The 22,334-nt window shown below is 63.5% G+C and overlaps 3 protein-coding genes and 1 long non-coding RNA gene across 28 annotated transcripts in view; 2 read left to right on the forward strand and 2 right to left on the reverse strand.

The window, feature by feature from the left end:
• The window catches only part of MAPT (microtubule associated protein tau), a 43,895-nt gene extending 39,223 nt beyond the window's left edge, over positions 1-4,672 (reverse strand). For all 21 annotated transcript variants that reach the window (XR_014685506.1, XM_084496254.1, XM_084496251.1 and 18 more), the window contains exon 1: positions 4,604-4,672. The gene's annotated coding sequence lies outside the window, so the exon portion shown is untranslated. The remainder of the gene's footprint in view (positions 1-4,603) is intronic.
• A 733-nt stretch (positions 4,673-5,405) lies between these two features.
• Positions 5,406-7,708, forward strand: LOC311422849. Its single transcript, XR_014685508.1, has 2 exons — positions 5,406-6,812; positions 7,131-7,708. It is a non-coding gene; the product is annotated as an uncharacterized lncRNA (long non-coding RNA).
• Positions 7,709-10,385: 2,677 nt separating this feature from the next.
• SLC25A39 (solute carrier family 25 member 39) lies at positions 10,386-15,404 on the forward strand. 3 transcript variants are annotated; one of them, XM_084496280.1, is made up of 12 exons: positions 10,386-10,532; positions 12,068-12,176; positions 12,255-12,314; positions 12,752-12,796; positions 13,259-13,374; positions 13,491-13,558; positions 13,651-13,775; positions 13,867-14,040; positions 14,112-14,221; positions 14,342-14,423; positions 14,502-14,582; positions 14,675-15,404. In XM_084496280.1, exons 2-12 carry the CDS (start codon positions 12,080-12,082, stop codon positions 14,791-14,793), a joined length of 1,077 nt encoding a protein of 358 aa, XP_084352406.1. In that variant the 5' UTR covers positions 10,386-10,532; positions 12,068-12,079; the 3' UTR covers positions 14,794-15,404. The 3 variants fall into 3 exon arrangements, with proteins under 3 accessions (XP_084352406.1, XP_084352404.1, XP_084352405.1); XM_084496278.1 differs by lacking the exon at positions 10,386-10,532 and having other exon boundaries at positions 11,667-12,176; XM_084496279.1 differs by lacking the exons at positions 10,386-10,532; positions 12,752-12,796 and having other exon boundaries at positions 11,675-12,176.
• Positions 15,405-15,667: 263 nt separating this feature from the next.
• RUNDC3A (RUN domain containing 3A) lies at positions 15,668-22,262 on the reverse strand. 3 transcript variants are annotated; one of them, XM_084496293.1, is made up of 11 exons: positions 22,094-22,259; positions 20,295-20,410; positions 20,002-20,135; positions 19,482-19,567; positions 19,291-19,380; positions 19,103-19,183; positions 18,853-19,018; positions 18,235-18,392; positions 16,874-17,011; positions 16,657-16,763; positions 15,668-16,432 (listed from the first exon to the last, which is right to left on the reverse strand). In XM_084496293.1, exons 1-11 carry the CDS (start codon positions 22,198-22,200, stop codon positions 16,290-16,292), a joined length of 1,326 nt encoding a protein of 441 aa, XP_084352419.1. In that variant the 5' UTR covers positions 22,201-22,259; the 3' UTR covers positions 15,668-16,289. The 3 variants fall into 3 exon arrangements, with proteins under 3 accessions (XP_084352419.1, XP_084352418.1, XP_084352420.1); XM_084496292.1 differs by having other exon boundaries at positions 20,002-20,410; positions 22,094-22,262; XM_084496294.1 differs by lacking the exon at positions 16,657-16,763.
• Between the last annotated feature and the right edge of the window lie 72 nt (positions 22,263-22,334).

Consider the following 22,334-nt stretch of genomic DNA (forward strand, 5'->3'; position numbering starts at 1 on the left):
AAAGAGGGGACTTCAGAGGGCAGAGCCCGCTTGGGGTAAAGCCTGCCCCTGAATTCCAAGCTGAAACCACCAAATTCTGCCCCAGGAGCACCTCCCAGCCCCGGGCTCCCCAGCACCACAAGACACAGCTTCAGGGACAGGAATTCTGCAACGCAGCCGTGCGAACCCAGCCCCGTCACAGTCCTTGCCCTCAAAGCCCAAAGGGAATTCGGTGCCAGCCACTCATCCCATTGCATGTGGGATCTGCAGTGGGATGGTAACGAAGCACTGCTTTGCACGAGGTGGGAGAGGAGCACGAGCCCCTTCCACACCTCTCCATTGAGTTTCCTTTACCCCTGCCCGCAGCACCGTGAGGGATGTTTTCAGGTAAAGGTCACGTTTTTGGTTTACACCAGATTCCTCCTGCCAACCTGCAAAGCTACAAACTGACCTCTTAAAGCTCGTCCCGCGAGCCCCACACACCAGGACGGGGCCGTTTTGTCACCTCAGAGCCAGCAGGGGCACCCAGGATGAAGCTGCTCATTGCTCCTCAGTCCCTATTTCACTTCACTCCGTCTCCTCGGCCCTCTTCTCGCCCCCCTTTCACCCACCTCGTGTCTCAGCACCCCTGGGACCTTCCCTTTCAGCCCCGCTGCCACAGCCAGCCACCAAACCAAATCCTCGCCCAGCGCTTTGTCTGCTGCCTCCCCTCTTGACTCCTCAGCCGAGGAGGTGCCCAGCTGGCCAGATGTGTCCTTGCACAGTTTCAGCCCCAAAAGCGCATCCCAAATGCTTCTGTCCGATACGAGACAGCAAAAATGAGCGAAATGAGCTCCAGGCCAGCGCAAACGTGCACGTTACTGAGCTGGGCACTGCTCAGGGATCACGGGAGAGGTTTCCCGAGATGCGAGCAGTTTACAAACACCTCGAGGAATTTATTTTGGCAAAAAGCGACTTCACGCAGCGATGAGACCCGTGGGGATGCCATCGGGCACGTCCAGGCGGGCAGGAGCTGGTGAGGAGCCGTGCCCAGAGATGCTCAGGAGCAGCAGAGAGCCCTGCAGCTCAGCACCGCGGGGGCTCAGAGCCCCAAATGTTATTCAAAAACCCCAATATGAGTGGTTTTAGCAGCCCAGCTCCCCGTTTTTGATGGGACAAGCACAGAGGTGGGCAGGCAGCAACACGGAGCTGCTCTGCAAGGAGTCAGGGCAGGTACTGCGGGGAGGCTGCAGGGATGGAAATCACCAGCCCAGCTGCAGCACCGATCCCGTCAGCTCGATGGGAGGTATCCCCTGGCACTGCTTTTCCTTGGGTATTTAAAGAGCAGGCACTGGAAACAGGAGCCAGGCGGCATGGAACGACTGCCTCTGCTCATCGGACTTCTTGGAAAGGAAAAAGGGAAAAAAAAATCAGTGGCTTGATGCTCCGACAGCACCCAGGGCTCATTAGACTTGCAGAGAAAATCCACTCCAGTCTAAAGGCGCAAATCCATCTCCTCCAGACTCTGGGGTAAACCGCATATGCTTTCCGCAGGCACTTAAAATAAAACCCAGCCCACGAGCAGCAGATTTCAGCGTGAAACAAAGCTCCACCTCGCAGATGGAGGGGCCCCATCCTGCCACGAGAAAAGGCTGAGATCCACTCGGTCCCTCAAGGCTGAGCTGCGCCCATCTTAAAAAAAAAAGACGAGGTCACCTACAGGGCCACGATCTGCTATTCCTGCCACATCCTGGGGAAAATCCTTGGGACCGAGGGCTGCTCGTGCCCCAAAGCAGAGCAGGAGCTCAGCTCCTCGAGGATCAGTGCTCCCATCACCTCCTTTTCACGGCGTTCGGCTGTGGGGCAGACACAAGCCAGCAGCCCTGGGTTCGATCCTCAGCCTGCTGTGTTCCCGTGCAGCCAGAAGCGCTCTTTGCTCTCCCAGGAAGGGCTGGCAGCGCTTCTCCAGACCTCGAAGGTGCCGTGGAAGCCACAAACCCAGGCAGCGGGACAGCCACAGCCCTCCCACGCCGGCACCGAGCCCCAGCAGCTCCCGCACGCGCTCTCAGCATCACCCAGACCACGCAGCCACGAGCATCACGGGTCCGTCACGGGTCCACCGCGAGCTTCCAGCCCCATCCCAGCCCCACACCTACCTGCGGCCAACCTGCCGGCCACCCCACCCCACCACCAGCAGGGGAAGGGGACTGGAAAACACTGGGAGCCAGCCCCGGTCCTCTCTCGACTGATCCATCAGAGCACCGCCGGGTCGCCGCACGGAGCCGGGCTGCCAGAAGCAGCTCGTTCTGCTCAGGACAAGCTCAGATGATGCAAAATTCAAGGTATTTTTTAAGGAAAAGGAGCACCAAAAGCAGACTGAGGCACCCACCTCGCCAGCGCGCATCGAGTATCCCCGGTGAGAGGCACCGAGCCCCGCAGGGACAAGGCGGTGCCACCTCGTTTCCCCCATTTCTCACCTCTCAGCGGGCTCCTTTTGGGGAAATGAGCACAAATTTGCTTCCCCGTGGCTCTCGGGGAGGGGAACGAGGGGAAATCGCAGCCCTGATGGTTCGGGACAGTTAAAAAAGCGCTCGTTTGTCCCAAACTGGGTTTGTTGAGCGAGGTGGGAAGGGACGGATGGGGCAGGAGGAGGCTGGCAGCAGAGGGCAGCGAGGCCAAGCTGGAGGCTGGGGCTGGAAGCACTTAAAAAGGTGTTTTAATGAGGGGGGGGGAACGAGAGGCAGAGCCCAGTGGGGTCACGGCCCCAGCGGTGCCCTCGTCACCTGCGTGTGTCCCCCCCGGGCTCACCTGGAAGCTGGGGGCTGTCAGAGCAGGGCCAGGCAAACGCCCTCGGGGGGAGCAGATCTGGGTGTGAAGGCTTCAGAGCATCCCAAAGGAGCTGCCCCCGTTAAATCCTACAGAGCTGCCCTAGCCTGGGGCCGACCCCAACCATCCTGAGACAACAGCACCGGGCTGCAGGGACACACCGACACCCTAAAAACCCCTAAATCACATGAAAAGGGGGCTCCAAGGGAAAGCTCCGTGTCCCACCGTCCCCAAATCCTCTTGTTTTACACACAGCGAGGCAAAGGACAGCCCCTGGGCGTCAAACCCCAAACCCTGCCCACGCCAAACCCCAAAGGCTCCAATCCAACCCATTCCCCAGGGCATCCCCCAAACACCACTGATCCACCCAATAACGAGAAAAAAAAAACAAAAAAAAAAAACACTATTTTTTTTAATCAGGTGTGAGTTATCCGCCCCAAAATGCCCCCACGTGCTGCGGGTGAGTGGGACGGCCCCTCAGAAATAAAAAATCCCAAATATTTGGCGTATCAAGGGTAAAAAAGAAAAAAAAGGGGTGAGGTTAGGAACAGGTTGGGTCGTTTCTCGTTTCATCACGGCGCTTTGCTGGCCCGTGAACGCCCAGCCGAGCACGATTTTGATGGAAAAAACGGGGAAAAAAATCACGCTGCAGAAGGGAAACCCTAAAACGAGGCAGAAAGGGATGATAAAAACCGAGGAAACCCTCGCTGGGTGCATGGGCACGGCTCGGGGACCCTCAGCTGGGAGGAGAAATCCCCCGTACCGCGGCGGCAGCGCCATCGGGCTGCACGGCCAGGTGCTAAAATCCCGCTTTTCCCACCCAAAACCCGCGTGCGGGGCCGATCCCCATCCCTCACCCCAAAAATCGGCTCCCGCCCCGCACGGGGAGCGAAGTTCCCCCCGGATGGGAATAAAAAAAAAATAAAAAATAAAAAAACACAAAGAAAAAGGCGGCGGAGAAGCACGGGGCGTGGGGGGTGTGCGCTGCCCCCCTTTTGGGGTGAGATAAGGGGATTTTGGGACGGGATAACGGGATTTGGGGCGCAGCAAGGGGAGGAGGGGGGATAACGGGGGCGAGAGGAGGGTGGCAGCGAGACCCCAGCCCAGCCCCCCCGGGGCTGGCCCCAGCACCCCAAAACCCGACAGCTTTCGGGGCTGCCCCCCCCTTTTTGTCCCCCCCTCCCCAAATTTCACCCCAAATCCCAACAAAGCACCTCAAACCCCCCCTCCCCCCAAAAAAAACCCACACCCCCCCGGATCCCCCCCAAATTTTAGGGCCGGGCGTGGACAGCTCCCTGCGTCCCCCCCCACCCCCTCCTCCAAAACGGCTGGATTTGTATCATTTCGCCCATTTTAACCGATTCCCCCCCATTTTTCCCGACCCCCCCCCCCACGCCCAGGCTGCAGAAGATGGCAGCGGGGCTGGGAGGCGCAGCCCACCCCTCCTTGCCGCAGCCCCCCCCCCCCCCCGGGGCCCCACCTGCCGCAGGAAATTGGGGCAAAAACCTGCCAAAACGGCCAATAAATAAATAAATAAATATTAAATAAATAAAAATCCACCCCATTTTTTTTGGGGGGGGCACCCAAAACCTTCAACCGGCACCACCACGAAGGGGGGGGGCACAAACCGGCACCTCAGTGCCCCCCCCCATCTCCCCGGTGCTTCTTTTATTTTATTTTTCCCTTTTTCCGCCCTTTTCACGCTTTTTTTTCGCAGACCGGGAAGGGGGGGGTTACGCAGCCCCCCCCCAAGCTGTATCGGTGGGTTTAGGGGTGCCCCCACCCCCAAAAATAACCCCCCCCCCCGGTGCCCCCCTACCTGCCGCCGCCGGGTGTCCGCACCGGAGCCGCGCTGAGGAAGCGACAGCGGCGGGGGGGGGGGGCGGGGGGGGGGCGGCGGCGGCGGCGCGCGGAGGGGGGGGGGGGGGGCGGGTCGGGAGGGGGGGGGGGGGGCGCGCGCGAGCTCCGGAACCTTCGCCGAGCCGCCCTGAGGGGGGGGGCAGCAAGGGAGGGGAGTGCGCATGCGCCGCGCTGCTCGCCTCTCCCCCCCTTCCCTGCGCTCCCCCCCTCCCCTCCTCTCCCCGCGGGTGCGCATGCGCGGTGCTGGGGGGGGGGCTTTTGTCTGCGGGGCCCCGCCCAGCAGGGAGCGCTCGCGCGCTGCCCGCCCTCCTCCTCCCCCCCCCGCGGCCGCCATTTTGTGCTCGGCCCCGTCCCGCCCTCCCGCCTCTTTTTTTTTTTTTTTTTTTTTTTTTCTTTGCCCCGCCGCCTCTTTTCCCTCTTTTTTTTTTTTTTTTTTTTTTTTTTTTTAACCTCTGAGGAGGCTTCTCTGAAGGGAACGAGCGCAGATCTGCTTCCCTTGGGGCTTTCAGGGGGAGATGCAGCGCTGCTGGTTCAGGACGGTTAAAAATAAATTTATTTGTCCCAGCTGGGTGGTGGTTAAACAGTATGTCACTAAGCACGCTTTGGGAAGGAAGAGCACATGGGGCTGTCCAGGGGCTGAAGGCTTCTCCTGCCTGGCTGCCACCCTCACCATCCCTGCGCACCAGCATCCCCTCACCTGCAGGCAGCCACCAATTTTTAATTTCACCCAAATTTAAGTTTTAAGCTAAGGAAGGGAAAAGCAGCCTCCCCCCTCCCAAGGCTGGCAGCCCCACCGAGTTATCTGCGCACCTCGGGCTGTAGGGACACGCACACCCAGTGGGTGTCAGCATGCTTGGAGGGATCATAAAATCAGAATATCCCGCGTTGGAGGGGACCCGTGAGGATCTGGGGCAGCTGACACCCACGGGAAGGAGGTGACAAGTGACAGCACAGGAGCACCGGGCTCCCTCCTCATCCCAGAGGGCCTTGCCTCAAGCCCTGGAAATCAGAAGAACTGAAGGAAATTGGAGGCTGAAGGCACCAGCCTCAGCCCTTCCACCTGCCCGCATCACCTGGGAGCACAGCGCAGTGCTCGGGTGCCTCGTGCCAGCAGCAGAGAGCACTGCGAAGAGCTGCTGCCCCACCGGGCTTCTGTCCATGCTAATTGGATTTAGCAGAGAAACTGCAGGAGGGATCTTCTGGCAGACAAGCTCATATTTATTTTATTTATTTTTTTTTTAATCTGGGAAGCATTCCGGTGTACATCAAGGGCAAACAGCCAATTTAAGAACAGGCTCCTCTGACAGAGGTTGTGAAGGGGGAAACTCAATAAGGAGAGAAACAGAAGTGGAACCTGCACCACCAGATATCCTAAAAAGCAGGCTGGACAAGTGTTGGTTTGAGATGGTCCACCCTAGGCTGGAACAAGGTGCCTTACGGCTTTGAGGGTGAAAGCCCTTCTCTTACTAGGGTATAAGTACAAGGTACAGTCAAATTAGTATGAAGTAGAAATAGTCATTTGAGGGCAAAAGTTTTGCTTTATGAACACACAACACCATGAGATAGGCTTACGTGCATCACTCGTTTCTATTGACCTGAAAAAAAAAAAAAAAAAAAGCTAAGGGAGTGGCTCTTAAAGAATTTAAGAAGTGCCTGATATAGATTGATTGGAGAATTTCCCCAGGGTAAGCACATCTGTGCAAAATCTCACTGCTTTGGGAATTGTAAAATGAATACTCATGCTACGAGGGGATCCATCCTTGTGACAAGGAATGAATTTGAACTCGCAGCGCAAGCAGCGAGAGCCCGATCCTGGACCAGCAGCTCTTCCTACAGGCGGCAGAGATGCAGCAGGAACACGGGAGTGACTGCAGAGCAGCTGAGCACCCTCTAACGGGACTGTTTCATCATCCAACAGGGACAAAACCAGAAGGGACCTCCCTGCTTTTTGTTTCCTAGCAGGAATTATTAGGGAGAGTGACACCTGGCTTTCTGAAGCCATCTGCTGGTGTTCATCTTTGCCTGCCTGAATGTTCTCAGGTCACCAGGCACCGAGTCCCTTCAGTATCCAGGAAATCACAGGCTGGGAAGTATTAACCGGTCTCGAGGGTGTTCAAGCACAGCCACTCTTACCACAGCCTGACCATCTAGAAGATCTGCTGGTTAAGGCGAGTCAGGAATAAACTGCATCAGCTGATGGACCTGGGACTGTAGTAAAGCAGCAGTGCTTCCCCAAAATCCTGCAAGGCTGCACCACACCTCCTGCCCTGGCCCAGGACCCAGCCATGCAATCCTGGTGGCACTGCACTTGAAAACAAAAAGATGCTGAGGGTTTCAGATCTAGAAAGAGCAAAGGCCCAGCATCTTGCTGCCCAATTCCCTCTGTGTTCATAGGGACAGAACCGCATGGGTATTCCTGGTAAACAAGGTTCCTACAGAGAAATAATCAAATCCACACCCAGCTTCTCTTCTTTTTTACCCTGCAGGGCCAGAACCAGGGGCTGAATGGCTGCGTCAGAGGGGCAGCAAGTGGCAGAAGATTCCTGTGCCCACATACCACGCAGCCACTGCTGGTTTGCTGCAAAACCACCTCCTTGATGTGAAACCACCGTGCAACAAGATACTCGATAGCTCACTCCAGGCTATTCCTTCCCCTCCATCCATTTTGCCCTGCTACTAGAAAGAAAAGAAAAATACTTTTTTTTTTTTTTTTTAAACAAATTATAAAGGCAACCTTTAAGGAGGAAGGCTTTAAGCTTCCAAATCTGCTTCCTCCTCTGTAAAACGGGGCTCATTTTCCCCACAGGTGTATTGCACCGCAGCAAGGTTTTCCCCAGCAGGTGCTCTGGAAGGTAACCCATGATTTCTCAGGTCCAGCCTGCAATGGGAGCTGCAGAACTGCAACTGAGTGATGGGTTCTGGCTTATGGTGGTTTTAAGCCTGATGTCCCCAAGGCCTTATCTGCCTGCAAGCTGCTTCATTTCAGTCACTTAATTCAGATTAAGGCTGGCTTTTGCAAAACCACAGTGATCCTAGTTGAAATAAATACTCAAATTCTGCACTAGCATAATTCCATTACAGCACTACCCAGATCCTTTCTGCAACCTAGCCGTTAAAAACTTCACCTAGAAAAGGAAACGGGGAATGGCTTGTGAAATGATTTCCAGCCAGGGGACAGGACTGCTCCTCCTGAACCAATTCCAGACGCTATGGTGGGCTCGCAGACCCTAAGACGACCCCTTCCCGGGGGCAGCCCGGGCAGATGCAGCCCCCAGACTCGCCCCCAGGGCACAGCCACCAGCACAGACAGTGCCGGAGCAGGGAACCGGCTGGGCTGCGACATCTCGCCGTGCTTTGAGGCCTCTCCATGGAGATGGCAGCAGGGAGCCGGGCTTTGCACAGTTTCCCAGCCGTGCTCGCACGCCGCTGGGAGCAGCAGGAGAGCGGCATTCCTGCCCCGAGCAGCCCAGAGCCTCCCACCCGCCCTTCCCAGCAGCTCAGCCTCTGCGTGCGAGCCCGCGGCTCGGGAGGGGATTAGAGCTCAGCTGGCTCCGTTTCCCACAAGTTGAGACCAAACGCACGGATTTGCGATCTGGGCACGGTTCTCCACCGTCAGCTTACGTGTCGATTGCATGGGCAGGCTCCGGGAACACGGCACAGCCCCGGAGGGGCTGTGGGGCCGTGGGTCGGACACGCACGCCCCGTGACTCAGCAGAAAGAGCCGGCCGGCTCCTCGCCGCCCAGCGTTGCCCCAGCACCTTCCCCGGGTCGGAGAGCCCTGACGCCTTGAGATTAAGGCCCTCACGCCGCCTCACATGCTTCCCTCATGCCCCCACCCCAGCTGGAAAAAGCTTATTCCTTTTTCTTCTCAGTTGGGTAACGTGGAAGGCATGCAAAGCCCGACACCGAAAAATATATAAGATCCTAAGGTGTTGGGTTTATTTTAGTAATTAATGCTTGTTCTGCTTCTAAGCTCTACTACAGCAGCTTTGCAGATGGTTTAAATGCTGTGTTTAAGAGGCAGAGTTGCTAGCTGGGGAGGCACAGGATGCACCAACTGGTTACGTGACCTTGGGGGAATTTTATGGGGTTTGCAGCCTCACCTCGCCTCACTTGGTGTCAAGGCAGCGAGTGCCTGCAGACAAGTCAGGGCCGTTCCCGGCCGTGCACCCGTGCCAGCAGCTCCCTGCCTCAAGCACGGACCCGGCACATCCACAGCCTCTGCACAACCAGCGGGCGCTGCTCCAGGCATTACACGTCCCATTTTTTGGGAGCAGGCACCAGCACCACTGGTGGCCCCACTGCACAATTTCCCAAGTTTTCAGGAGGCTCAGGAGCCCCACAGCAGCACCCTCACCTCTCACCCGCAGGGAAGCAGAATGCATCCTTGAGAGACTGAAACAGCAGCAGAAATAACGTCACCCCAAAGAGCTCACATCTTGGGCAGGACTCAGGGCTCCCCCCCCAAAATGCTGGGGCTTTCAGCACGGTGCAGAGGGCAAAGCCAAGCGGCTGCGTTAAGCAGGGAGGGAACCCCAGACCCCCCAGGTGATCCCACAGCTAAAACAGACAACCCATAACCCCTGAAGTGCAAAAGATCCACCACCTGGCTGGTGCACATCTAATAAAGCCCTAAAATTGCCTCTTACTGCCCCCCACTTCCCTCCCCCAAACCCAAAGCACCCACCAGCCCTCACCCAGCCAGCATCACACAGCCCCCAGAGCCACCCCCACCCCTGTTTGGGGTTAAAAGGCCCCAGCTGGCCCCCGCCTCCTCCCCTACACCCCATAAAGGAAGCACGGGGGCAGTGTGAGTGTGCTCACTGCTGGCTTTATGAGTGTGCAAGCCCTGCTGCCCTGTGCATGCCTTGGTAGCACCACAATAGTGAGCGTGCTAATGCTTCCAGCACAGTGAGTGTGCAAGGCGTGCTTCTGCCAGCACGGTGAGTGTGCAGGCATGTAGGGTGTGCTTCTGCCAGCGTGATGGGTGTGCAAAGTGTCCCTCTGCCAGCACGGTGTGCAATGGTGCAGGGTGCCACTCTGCTGGCACAGTGAGTGTGCATTTGTGCAGGGTGTGCTTCTGCCAGCATGATGGGTGTGCAAAGTGTCCCTCTGCCGGCACGGTGTGCAATCATGCAGGGTGCTGCACGGGGAGTGTGCAGCCGTGCAGGGTGTCTTCTGCAAGTCTGGTGAGTGTGCACGGTGCCCCTCCACCAGCACGGTGAGTGTGCAATCGTGCAGGGCATGCTTCTGCCAGCACGGTGAGTGTGCAATCATGCAGAGTGTGCTTACGCCAGCAAGACAAGCACGTGAAGTGCCCCTGTGCCAGCTCGGTGTGCAATCATGCAGGGTGCCGCTCTGCTGGCACGGTGAGCGTGCAGTCACGCGGGGCGTGCTCCTGCCAGCACAGTGAGCGTGCAACCACGCGGGGTGCCCCTCTGCCAGCACGGGGAGTGTGCAACCATGCAGAGGGTGCTTCTGCAAGCACGGTGAGCGTGCAAAATACCCCCCGCCAGCACAGTGCGCGTGCATTTGTGCAGAGGATGCTTCTGCCAGCACGGTGCGCGTGCAATCGTGCAAAGCGCGCTCCCGCCAGCCCGGTGCGCGTGCAAAGCTCCCCCTTGCACGACCCTTCCCACGCCCCCCCCACAGCGTCCCCCGGCCCGGCAGGGGGCGCGCGCGCGCGCTCGCGGGGAAGGGGAGGGGCGGGGCGGGGGGGGCGCGCTGCGCGCGCGCGGGCAGGAGGCGGAAGCGGCGCGCGGCGGCGGGGGCGCGCTCGGCGCCCGTGGGGCTCCTTAAAGGCGCCGCCGCCCCCCCCTCCTCCCCCCCCAACCCCCTCCCTCCGCGTGCCCGGGGACGGCAGCGCCGCGCGGGGCCGGAATGAGCAGGTGGGGGCCCCCCCGGGACACCCCCCCCCGCCCCCATCACCCCCCCCAAAAAAGAGACCCCCGGGGGGGGGGGGCGGGCACGTGGGGGCGCTGCCTCAGTTTCCCTGGAGGGAATGGGGGGGGCTGGGGGGAGGGGCAGGGGGGGGGGTGAGGGGCTGGGGGGGCACTGAGGGCTTGGGGGGGCAGCGGAGGGGGGGGCTGGCAGGGTGAGACCCCCATGGGGGGGGCATGGTGGGGGAGCCCCCTCCCCATATCCCCCCCTTGGACCCCTGCCCGTGGTGCCTGAAGCCCCCTGGGTGTCCACCCCCCCCTCCCGGGTCCCCAGGGTTTGGCCCTGCTGCTGCGCCCCTCATCTTCCTCCCCTTCATCTTCCTCACCCTGGGGATTAACTGGCGGCCTTCCTCACCCTTCATTGCTCACCCTCCTCACCCCTCATTGCCAGCCTTCCTCCCCCTCATCTTCCTCACCCTCACCCCCAATCGCCCGCCTTCCTCACCCTCACCTTCGCCCTTAATCCCTGCCTTCCTCCCCCTTCACTGCCCACCTTCCTCACCCTCATCTTCCTCACCCCTCATTTCCAGCCTTCCTCACCCTTCGTCCCCTCCCCGGCTGCATTTTTGGGGTTCCCCCTCCCTTGGGGGTGCCCTCACGCCCCCCCCTCACACCCCCTCTCCCTATATCAGCCCCCAGCTCCGTGCCCCCCCCGGGCTCTTTCCTCCCCACTGGGGGCTGTGGGAAGGATCCAGCCCCGCATTTGTGACCCCCCCCGGAGCGTGACAGCCTCACCCCATGCAGCACCCATGGGTGGCACCCGGAGCCCTGCGCCCAGCCCCGAGGGGCCGCGGCGACCTTGGGGAGGTGCTGAGTCAGGCCCCGAAGGCGTTTGGGGTTTTTTTTGGCCCCGCTGCCTCCGTCTGCGCTCAGCGGCCGTGATTTATCCCTGGGGGGGGTGGGGGAGAGCAGAAACCCCCCCGCTGCCCCCCCCCGGGAGGGGATCCCTGCTGGCCGACCCCATAGCGGGGGTGCTGTGTGGGGTTTGGGGGCTGGATCCCGCAGGATGGGCACGCTGCTGGTGCTGCACTGCAGGATTTGGGGCGTGCAGCCGCTTTTTGGGGGGGGGTTCTGCGAGGAGGGGGTGCCCATGGGGCTGCCCTCGGAGCCAGGACCAGGAGGGGGCCGTCTCCAGCACGGGGCTCCTGCTCTTTGGACCTTGTCCCTTAACCAGCACTGGGAGGGGGGGGGACACACAACATCTCCCCCCCCCGGGCCCCGTGGGAGCAGCACCATGGGGTGTCCAGGCCGGCTGCCAGCACCGTCACCGGGCGTTATCGGGGCCGAGCCGGCCCCAGGAGGGGTCCCTGATGGGGGCAGCACGATTACGGGGGCAGCAGCGGGGTGGGGGCCGCGCCTGCCCCCTGCGCCCTGCCGATAGCGGCGCGCGGAGCAGCCTCGCGCCGGGGATGCTCGGGTCCGAGCCGTGCCCGGCCCCCCCGGTGGGCTCGGGCGGACCCCCCCGACCCATTTTTACGTTTCAGGAGGGCAGCGCCATGGCCGAGAAGACGTCGCCGGGCCCCGGGGGGGGCATCACGCCCCTGCAGCAGATGCTGGCCTCCGGCACGGGCGCCATCCTCACCTCGCTCTTCGGTGAGGGTCATGGGGCTGGGGGGGTCTCGGGGTGGGGGGCACCCCGGGAAGAGGCTGACGGGGGGGCTGTCGTTGCAGTGACGCCGCTGGATGTGGTGAAGATCCGGCTGCAGGCACAGAGGACCCCCTTCTCCAAAGGTACCCCGCTGGGGCTGCCAGCGCTGGGGATGTCTCCACTCGTGCCCGGGCGCACGGGGCCGTGGTGGGGGTGCTGCTGCCGTGCCCCCCCCCCGTCCTCCTTCCCCTCATTATGGCCCCATACTGGAGCTGGGCCAGCGCTGCGGGGCTGGGTGGGGGGCTCAGCATGCTCCAGAGGCTCCCCATCCCCTGGACCTACTGCCTCTTGTGCTGCTGCCCAAGCTGCGGGGCTGCTCCGTGCTCCTCCGGGTGCCAGAAATTTGCCGACCCCTCCACCGTGGGGGCTTTGCCCCATGGAGGACACTGGGCACAGCCTCTGGGCTCCCCGCAGCCCCGGTTTGGTGCCGGCAGGGCTCTGTTCCCAGCCCCTTTTTGCTGGGAGCTGGAGGGTGGCCCGTCCCCGGCGCCCCGCTCAGCCTGTCCCCGTTGTGTTTCAGCGTGCTCGGTGCGCTCGGCGCCCTGGGGCTCTCGGCAGGCCACGTGTGAGTACCGAGCTGCTGCTGGTGGCTGCGGGGACGTCCTGGTCCTGGTGTTTTTCTTTTTGCCTGGCCGTCCTCGGTCCTGCCCTGCGGCAGAAGCGTGCCTGCAGCCCCTGGCCTTGCGCTGTCGCTCTGCCCCGCTGTGCCAAAGCCTCCCGGGATCTCCTGCTCGCTCCTGCTGGCCTTGCTGAGAGCGATGCGAGGCCAAGGGGCAGGATGCTCATGGCCAGGGGAGCTCCCCCAGCCTTGGGGGCATCACCCATGGCCTTGCTGCCTCCCCCAGGGTGCCCCCTGCCTCCCCCAGGGTACCCCCTGCCCTGTGGGGTCGCAGCCAGCGAGGCTCCTGGCTCTGGTTTGGGGCTCGGGAGCTCGGGTTCGGTGCTCTCCTGGGACAGGCAGGGCTGATTTAGGGCCGGAGGGGTCCAGGCTGGGCTCTGACGGTGTCGCCGTTCCCTCCTGCCCCAGGGAAGTGCTTCCTCTACTGCAACGGGCTCATGGACCACCTCTACGTCTGCCAGAACGGCCCCGGCTGCACCGCCTGGTACAAGGCTCCCCCCCCCACACGCTTCACCGGCACCCTGGTAGGGGCTGCGGGGGTCTCCCCGTGCGGGGTCGGGTGTTCCTGGGGGTGTGTGGGGGGTGCTCGCCCCTCTGCCCCCCTCCCACCCTTCCCCCGGGCGCTGCGCTCTCCCCGCAGGACGCCTTCGTGAAGATCACACGCTACGAGGGCATCAGGTCCCTGTGGAGCGGCCTCCCCCCGACGCTGTGAGTTGTACCCCAATTTTTGGGGTCTGGGGGGGGTCACACTGACCCTGAGCCTCACGCCGGGGTGCCCTCACCTCCCTCCTCCCTGGCAGGGTGATGGCAGTGCCGGCCACCGTCATTTACTTCACCGCCTACGACCAGCTCCGGGACTACCTGCACGCTCGCACCGGGAGCCGCGGCCACCACATCCCCTTGCTGGCGGGGGCCCTCGCCCGCTGTGAGTACCCCCGAGCACCTCCAGCCCGCAAGGAGGGGCCCGGCTGTGCCCCCCAGTGGGGCTGACACCCCCGTTTTCCCCCCCTGGGCAGTGGGCGCTGTGACGGTGATCAGCCCCCTGGAGCTGATCCGCACCAAGATGCAGTCGCGGCAGCTGAGCTACCGGGAGCTGCGCGTCTGCATCCAGTCGGCGGTGGCTCAGGACGGCTGGCTGTCCCTCTGGAGGGGCTGGGGACCCACCGTGCTGCGGGACGTCCCCTTCTCCGGTAAGGCTGGGGGGCAGGGGGTGGCACGGGGGGGTCACCGGGCAGTGTAGGGGCTTCACCTCTCCTCCCAGCTCTCTACTGGTTCAACTACGAGCTGGTGCGCGAGTGGCTGTGCGCCCAAGCCCGGCTGGATGAGGCCACCTTCATGATCAGCTTCGCCTCCGGGGCCATCTCCGGCACGGTGAGAAAGGGGTTTTGGGGTCTGCAGCCCCCCCCCCAGGGGGAAACGGGGGCGCAAAGGGCTGGGGCTGTGCTGTGGCCGTGGGGTCGGGGAGCTCAGCCCCGCGCGCTCGCCCCGCAGGTGGCCGCGGTGCTGACGCTGCCCTTCGACGTGGTGAAGACCCAGCGGCAGATCGAGCTGGGAGGCAGCGAGATGCACCCGGGTGAGGGGGCTTGTTGCGGGGCGGGGGGGACAACGGGGAACCCCCCCGGCACCCCCTAACCCCCCTCTCCTCCTGCAGTCGCAGCCTCCAAGCCCTCGTCCACCTGGCTGCTCATGCGCCGCATCCGCGCCGAGTCGGGCACCCGGGGGCTGTTTGCAGGTGAGGCTGTGACCCCCCCCACACACCCTGTCCCGGGGGGAGTTTTGGGGTGCCCCGGTGTCATCATGGGGCTGACGGCGCTGTCCTTGCAGGGTTCCTGCCCCGTGTCATTAAGGTGGCCCCCGCCTGTGCCATCATGATCAGCACCTACGAGTTCGGCAAAACCTTCTTCCAGAAGCTGAACCAGGAGCGGCGGCTGCGGGGGTTGTAAGGGGGGGGGGTCACCGATGGGGCCCGTGGCCCGTGGGACAGGGACACCCCCCAGACTGACCCCAAGTGCCTTCCCGTGTGCTCTGCTCCCCGCTGGCCCCATGGTGTGGACACGGTCCCGGGGGCACCCTGGCCCTGCCGTGCTGGGGGCACGCTGCCTGCTGTGACACTGGGGACGTGGCCCCCCCCCCCGGCCCTCCCTCGAGGCTGGACAGATGCTGCTGGACTGACTCACGGACTTTGGCGAGGTTGGGAGCCCCCAGCCTCCCGCCAGGCTCGGGGGTAGGAGCGGGGGCTCCAGCGTGGACCAAACCCCGGGGGCTGCCCCCCCCGTCTGCCCCCAGTTACGCACAGCCTCCCCTCCTGCCCCCGCGTGGGGTGGGGGCACCTCAACCTCACAGCCCTGCCTCTGGACCCCCCCCAGCCCCCTCAGGACCTGCTCAGACCCTGCGTGGGGACAAACCTCGCTGCTGCTCTGGGGGGGGGCAGGCTCTGTCCCGTGCCCCCTCCCTTCACCGCGAGGACCTGCCCTGTGCCCGACCCCCTCCCGGTCCCCCTGGGGGCCTGGGGGGAGTTTCTTTTATTTTCTTAAATAAAACAAAATGGAATTTGTGTCTTAGGGCGCGGAGCCCTGCCCCTGGTCCCTGCAGGGCTGCCTGGCTGTGTGCGGGGGGGGGCGTGGGAGGTGTCCCTGGGGCTGGCAGTCGTGTCCCTGCTGCCGGGGGACAGTGCTGTCACCCACCAGGATGGGGCTGGGGGGGCTTGTTTGGGGCACGGGGGCTCCCAGCACCCCCCATATCTCTTTATGGGGTGGGGGGGACACACAAGGCTGTTTTCCCCCTCCCAGCTGGCCGGGTGCTCACGGGGGGGCCAGCTCGTATCGCTGCGTTTATTGATTCCTTTCGCTCCAACAAGGCAAGCTGGGGCTGAACCAAAACCCAAAAACACCCCAAACAACCCAAAACCCGGGGGCGGGAATGGGGAGGCAAGGAGGGGGGGGGTCCGATCGCCGTTGTGGGGATGCGGCTGCAAGGAGGGACGGGTGGTCCCATGGGTGCTGAGGCGGGGGGCTGCTGGAAGAGCTGCGCCCCGAGCCCTTGGGATGGCAACGGGGCCGTGCCCGGACCCTCACCCCTGCAGGGGGGCTCACCCCAAGCCCCCCTCCTGCACCCCGCAGCACAACCCCGGTGTCCCCGCAGTTCGTCACCTCCTCCCCAGCCTGGATGGACAGGAGGAAGGGGGGGGGACACACACAGACACATCCCGGTCCCGTTCCAGCATCCCCATCCCAACGGGTCCACGTCTCCAGCCGGGGTCCGGGCTGGGGGTCCAACGCGCAGCCGGGGTGGGGTGCAGAGAAGGGGGGGGGGAGGACGCCGTCCCCGGCCTCCCCGATGGGTTGGGCGAGTCCCTCGGTCCTCCGTCGGTCCCAGGGTGGAGGGGGACGAGGTCAGTCCTCGGCGGCGGCGGCGGCGCTGGGCGAGGGGGCCGGGGGTCTCAGCTGGGGCTGCGGGTCGGGCTGGCTTCGTTGCTGTCGCTCACCAGGCACTCGTTGGACTTGAGGCTGGCCAGGGACTTGCAGCTGGGCAGGGAGGCCAGGGAGCCGCAGAGCCCCAGCATGGAGGGCGTGGGGTCCTTCCCTGGGGGGGCACAGAGCGGGCGTCGCGGGGGGCTGCGGGTGGCGACGGGGATGGGGACGGGGACGGGGAGCACCCCTTTGGGATCGCCGGGCTGCGCCGCGGATGGCCTGGGGACCCCGGGGCTGTGTGGGCAGCGTCCCTAGCTTGGGGGGGTGTGAAGGGCAGGAGGGGCCCCGTGCAGCACCCCATGGGGGTGGGCGAAGGGCGGGGGGGGGGGGTCTTACCCAAGGGCCCCCAGGGCTCGCCTTCGCGCTTGCCCTCGCCCAGGCGCTGGGAGTCGGAGCTGAGGCTGTTCTCGGCCGAGAGCTGGTCGGTGCTCACGAAGCTGTGCCTGCGGAGGGACGGCGCTCAGCCCCCGTCCCCCCCCCTCCCCGGGGCCGTTTTGGGGCGCGGGTCGGGCGGCTCTGCCCCCCCCCCTCCCTACACCCCCCCGGGGGTTACCTCCTGTAGAGCTTGCCGTCCGAGCCGCTCTCGTTGCCGTTGAGCGTCCCCAGCGAGGGCCACTGGTTGACCAGGGGGGTCACCATCTCCTTGGAGAGCTGCGCCAGCTGCGTGTTCTCGCAGGGGATCAGCCCCGTCCTGCGGCACACGCGGACGCTCAGCGCACGGGGCAGCTGCAGGCGCCGGGCACCCACCACCCATCGGGTCCCACGGGGCATACGGGGCACTGGGGACCCTCCATGTCCTGCAGGGTATATAGGGTACTGTGTACTCATCATGTCCTACAGGGCATATGGAGCACTAGGGACCCTCCATGTCCTACAGGGCATATAGGGCACCGTGGACTGACCACATCCTACAGGATGTATGGGGCACTGGAGACCAACCATGTCCTGCAGGGTATATAGGGTACTGTGTACTCATCATGTCCTACAGGATGTATGGAGCACTAGGGACCAACCATGTCCTACAGGGCGTATGGGATACTGGGGGCCTACCACGTCCTACAGGACATACAGAGCACTAGGGACCCACCACGTCCTACAGAATGTATGGAGCACTACAGACCCATCATGTCCTATAAGATGTATATGGGACACTGGAGATCTACCGCATCCTACAGGATGTATGGAGCACTACAGACCCATCATGTCCTACAGGATGTATGGGATGCTGGGGATCTACCACGTCCTACAGGATGTATGGGACACCAGGGATCTACCATGTCCTAGAGGACATATAGGGCACTAGGGACCTAGCACTTCCTATAGGATGTATGGGACACTGGGGTCTACCATGTCCTACAGGACATATAGGGCATTAAGGACCCACCGTGTCCTACAGGACATATGGAGCACTGAGAACCCACCACATCCTACAGGACACATGCAGCACAGTGCACTCCCCACGTCCCACAGGACATATAGGGCACTAGGGACACACCACATCCCACAGGACATAGGAAGTACTGTGAACTCGCCATGTCCCAAAGAGCATATGGGACACTGGGGACCCACCATGTCCTACAGGACATACAAGGCACTGGGAACCCATTATATCCTACAGGACGCATGGAGGACAGTGCACTCACCATATCCTACAGAACATACAGGGCGTGGGGGATACACCATTTCCTACAGGACATATGAGCACAGTGCACTCACCATGTCCTACAGAACATATAGGGCACTGGGAACCTACCACATCCCTAGGGCTTGTGGAGCACCCAGGCGCTGGGTGCATACAGGATGCCAAGTCCCCGCCACCCCCCCAGATCCTGTGGGGCCAGACCTAGCAACACTGGGGGTCCAGTATGGGGCCGGTATGGGGCCGGTATGGGGCCGGTATGGGGCCACACTCACAGCTGCTCCTGCAGCTCCAGGATGACGCCCTCCAGCTCCCTCTTCTCCAGCTGGTTCTGCACCATCACCTCCTCCAGCCGCAGCTTCAGCCGCTTGTTCTCCGCCTCCAGGTCCTTCAGCTGCGACTCCCGCAGCCGCACCAGCTCCTCCAGGTACCCCTGCGCGAGGCCACCGTCAGCAGTGCTGCGAGGCCCCCAGCGCCGTGCCGGGGGTGCTCAGACCCCATAAGGATCAGGACCCACCCAGCACCGTGCTGGAGGTGCTTGGACCCCATAAGGATCAGGACCCACCCAGCGCCATGCCAGGGGTGCTTGGACCCCATAAGGATCGGGACCCACCCAGTGCCGTGCCAGGGGTGCTCAGAGCATCCTGCATGGATCAGGACCCATCCATCTCAGAGCGTCCCATAAGGATTGGGACCCATCCAGTGCTGTGCCGGGGGTGCTCAGATCCCATAAGGATCAGGACCCTCCCAGTGCCATGCCAGGGGTGCTCAGAGCATCCCGCATGGATCAGGACCCATCCATCTCAGAGCGTCCCACAAGGATCGGAACCCATCCGACCCCATCCGTGACCCCCATCCTCCCCGTCCCCATCCCCTTTCCTCCTCCCCGGTACCTTTTGGGCGTAAACGATGCGGAATTTCTGCTCCATCTTGCGCCACTTGTTGTACCAGCTGTCCTCGTCGGTGACCAGCGGCAGGTAGGGGTGGTCGGGGGAGCTGTCCTCGCTCGTGCTGCTCTCCACGCTGCCCCGCTCCTCTTCCTCGCTCAGGTAGTCGTAGCTGGAGGGGGGGACACACACGGGGGGCTCAGGGGGGTGGGCACGGGGCAGGGGGACCACGGAGAGGGGCAGGGGCTGCTCTTACCTCTGCGTGAACTTCAGGTAGGGCGTGTAGTCGATGACCACCGGCGTCTTGCCGTCCATCACTTCGCCCTTCAGGCAGAAGCTGGGCCAGGAGGGGGGCGCGGGGGGAAAGCAGAGGGTGAGGGGAGCCCTGGGGGGGGGCGCAGGGGCACTGGGGGGGGGCATCGTGTCCTTCTGCCCGCGTCCTACCTGAAGTCGATGGCGCCGAGCCCGATGAGCATCCCGGTGAGCACCGTGGACTCCTCCCGCAGCATGATGGCCCCGTCGTCGTAAAAGCGCCTGCGGGGACCAGAGGACGGGTGGGTAGATGGGGGGAGGAAAAAAAGGGGGGGGGAACCCCAAAAATTCCTCGTTGTGCCCACCCCAGGTGCGGTGCTCACCTGGTGGTCCGCGTGTCGCGCAGGGCGGTGGAGATGTACTCGGACATGCGCTTCTCCATCAGCGCCACGCGGATCCACGCCCGGCCCTGCAAGGCAGCCCTGAGCGGGGTGCTGCTGCACCGTGCCCCCAAACCCTGCTTCGTGCCCCCCCCCACCTCGTCCTGGGGGGCAGGGGTGGTCCCCGCTCTGCTTTCAGCCCAGGGAGCCCCTCCTGGTGAGTTTGTACAGGGGGGGAGATGGGGCTGCGGGAGGGCAGGGAGAGGGGATGGGGATGGGGATGGGGAATGGGACAGAGGGGATGGGAACAGAGTAGTGGGTGGGGATGGGGATGGGGATGGGATGGGATGGGATGGGATGGGATGGGATGGGATGGGATGGGATGGGATGGGATGGGATGAAGACAGGGATAGGATGAGGACAGGGATGGGGATGGGATGGGATGGGATGGGGATATGGGATGGGATGGGGATGGGAATTGAGACGGGGACAGGGCCAGGGCTGGGGCTGTCCCGGTGCTGACCTTGGCCCTGGAGGTGCTGATGTTCTCCATGTTCTCGATGCTGCTGACGCAGTTGTTGGGGACCTTGCTGCAGGCCAGCCGGATGTAGTCCCAGAAGCCGCGCTGCCCATCCGAGCTGAACCAGCTGACGGGGCCTGGGGGGCACGGGAACGATTTGGGGCTGCCACACCCGCACACCCGGCCCAAGCAGCCCCGAGCCCCAAACCCAGCACACGACGGCCGCGTGTCCCCTGTCCCCACCCGGCGCTTGGCACGGGGACAAGGCCGGGGCCGTGCGGGGGTCCCCGCGCTACCTTTAAAGCGGTGGCTGAGGATCTGCTCGAGGATGGCGGCGAAGTTGACGAACTCCTCGGAGGAGTCGTCGATGGGCTCCGCCGTGTACTTCTCCAGCAGGGTCTTCACCGAGAACCTGGCGGGGGGGGCACAAAGGGGGTGTCACGGGGCAGGAGGGGGACGGGGCTGCAGAGGGACTAAAACTCCCCCGGTGCCCTGCCAGGCCACGCGTTTTCAGCCCCCAAAAGCCCTTTATTCCAATGATTCCTCCCCAAAACGGGGCTCACATCTCTGTGTGGGCACAGGCGCGGTGCCGGCTGTCTCTGTTTTGGTTCGAGCACACAAAAAACAACCGATGGCACCCAAAACCCAACCGATGGCACCCAAAACCCAACCAATGGCACCTAAAACCCAACCAATGGCACCCAAAACCCAACCGACGGCTCTGGGCACACCACATTCACCCCAATCCCTGCACCACATCCACCTGCAGCGGGGAGGGGACACCCAGGGGGGGGGTCGGACGGCCCCGTCCCATCCCTGCCAAGCCCTGCAGGACGTGCGGGCTCCATCTCCTCGTCCCCAGGTCCCCGGGGACCCCGCGGGGCGGCCGCCGCTGCCCCTGGGCGCGAGCGGCCAGGAAGGGCGAACAAAGGCCCCCTTCCTCCCCGGCCGCGCGCGGGCGGTGATGGCTTCCCCTTCCGCCGGCCGCTTGGCCGCAGGATCGGGCCCGTAAAGGCCGGGGAATGGGGAGGATGCAGGGGGGGCAACGCTGGGGGGGGGGGCAGGGGGTGGGAGAGCCTGGGGGGGGTGGATGGGGGGACGGAGGGGGATGGATAGGGGGATGTGGGGAACCCGTGGTGTGGCCATAAAGGTGGAGACCCCCCCCTCGTCTGGGTGTCATGGTGTGGGGGGGGTGCTCTGTGTGACCTGGGGGGGTGCAGGGGGTCTCCGTGGTATGGGGGGGGGATGGAGGTGCCCCCCCTGGTGTTGTGAGGGGTTTTTGGGGCTCCCCAGCCCCCAACATCAGCACCAGGGGGGCACGGGGCAGGGTGACCCCAAACCCGGGTGCCCCCCCCCAACCATCCCCGCCACCTGCAGGGCCCCCCCATCCCCGTGCCCTCCCCCCAAGGTCCCCAGACCCCATCCCCATCTCCCCCCCCCCCATCCAGCCGGCGTCGCCATGGCAACCCGCATCCTCCATCCCCGCTCCCCCAGCCCCGCATCCCGCCTGGCCCGCGGCCTGACGTCACTTCCTCGGCCCCACACCCCACGGGGGGGGGTCCCCGGTGCCCCCCCCCCATCCCTCACCCCCCCCCCACGGCCTCCCCCCAATCCCCGGCCTCTGCGGCCTCCCCATCGCTGCCCCCGCTGCCTGCAGCCCCCGTCTTGTTGTTGTGCCCCCCCCATACCCCCTCCATTGTCCCCCCCCACGAGCCTCCGGCCTTGCGTGTGCCCCCCCCACACCCCCCATGTGCCCCCCCGAGCCCCCCCGGGCTCCATCCCAGCCTCATCCTTCCCCCTCTCCCCATCCCCAACCTTCCCCCAACCCCCCCCAGTATAAAACCAACACCGGCAACGAGAAAAAAAATCCCCCCCCGTCTTTAAGGGGCTGCGGGGGGGGGGGGGGCTCAACCCACCCCCCCACCCCCTTCACCCCCCTTCCTTCCCCTCCATCCCCTCCACCGGGGGTCCTCCATCCATCCCTCCCTCCATCCATCCATCCATCACCATCCCCCTTCCTCCCCGGCTATATTTCGGGGTCCCCCCCACCCCGGGGATTTGTGCCCCTGCCCCCCCCACCCCAAAAGGCCCCCACCTGCAGACGGTGATGAGGTTTTTCCTCTCCACGGCGATGTTTCTGGAGGACGCCTTCTTGGAGGAGAGCCCCAGAGCCATGGCAGCCTGGACGCAGCTCGCTGCCATCCAGAGCGGGGCGAAGCCGCCAGGGCCCGCGGCCCCCTCCCCGCGGCCCCCGCGCCGCCGCGGCCCCCCCCCCCTCTCTCCTGACACCCCCCCCTTTTTTTTTTTTTCCCACCCCCCCACCACGAGCCGGGATG

Source organism: Aythya ferina (genome assembly GCF_964211825.1).
Source record: "Aythya ferina genome assembly, chromosome: 23".
Classification (NCBI taxonomy): Eukaryota; Metazoa; Chordata; class Aves; order Anseriformes; family Anatidae; genus Aythya; species Aythya ferina.

Coding starts and splice junctions, on each gene's coding strand:
- SLC25A39 (XM_084496278.1), top strand. CDS start 11,894: ATGGGGGCAGCACGATTACGGGGGCAGCAGCGGGGTGGGGGCCGCGCC. Junction 12,315..12,751: donor GAGGACCCCCTTCTCCAAAG/GTACCCCGCTGG, acceptor GTTGTGTTTCAG/CGTGCTCGGTGCGCTCGGCG. Junction 13,559..13,650: donor AGCGGCCTCCCCCCGACGCT/GTGAGTTGTACC, acceptor CCTCCCTGGCAG/GGTGATGGCAGTGCCGGCCA.
- RUNDC3A (XM_084496292.1), bottom strand. CDS start 22,200: ATGGCAGCGAGCTGCGTCCAGGCTGCCATGGCTCTGGGGCTCTCCTCC. Junction 19,184..19,290: donor CTCGGCGCCATCGACTTCAG/GTAGGACGCGGG, acceptor CTCCTGGCCCAG/CTTCTGCCTGAAGGGCGAAG. Junction 17,012..18,234: donor CTGGAGCTGCAGGAGCAGCT/GTGAGTGTGGCC, acceptor CGTGTGCCGCAG/GACGGGGCTGATCCCCTGCG.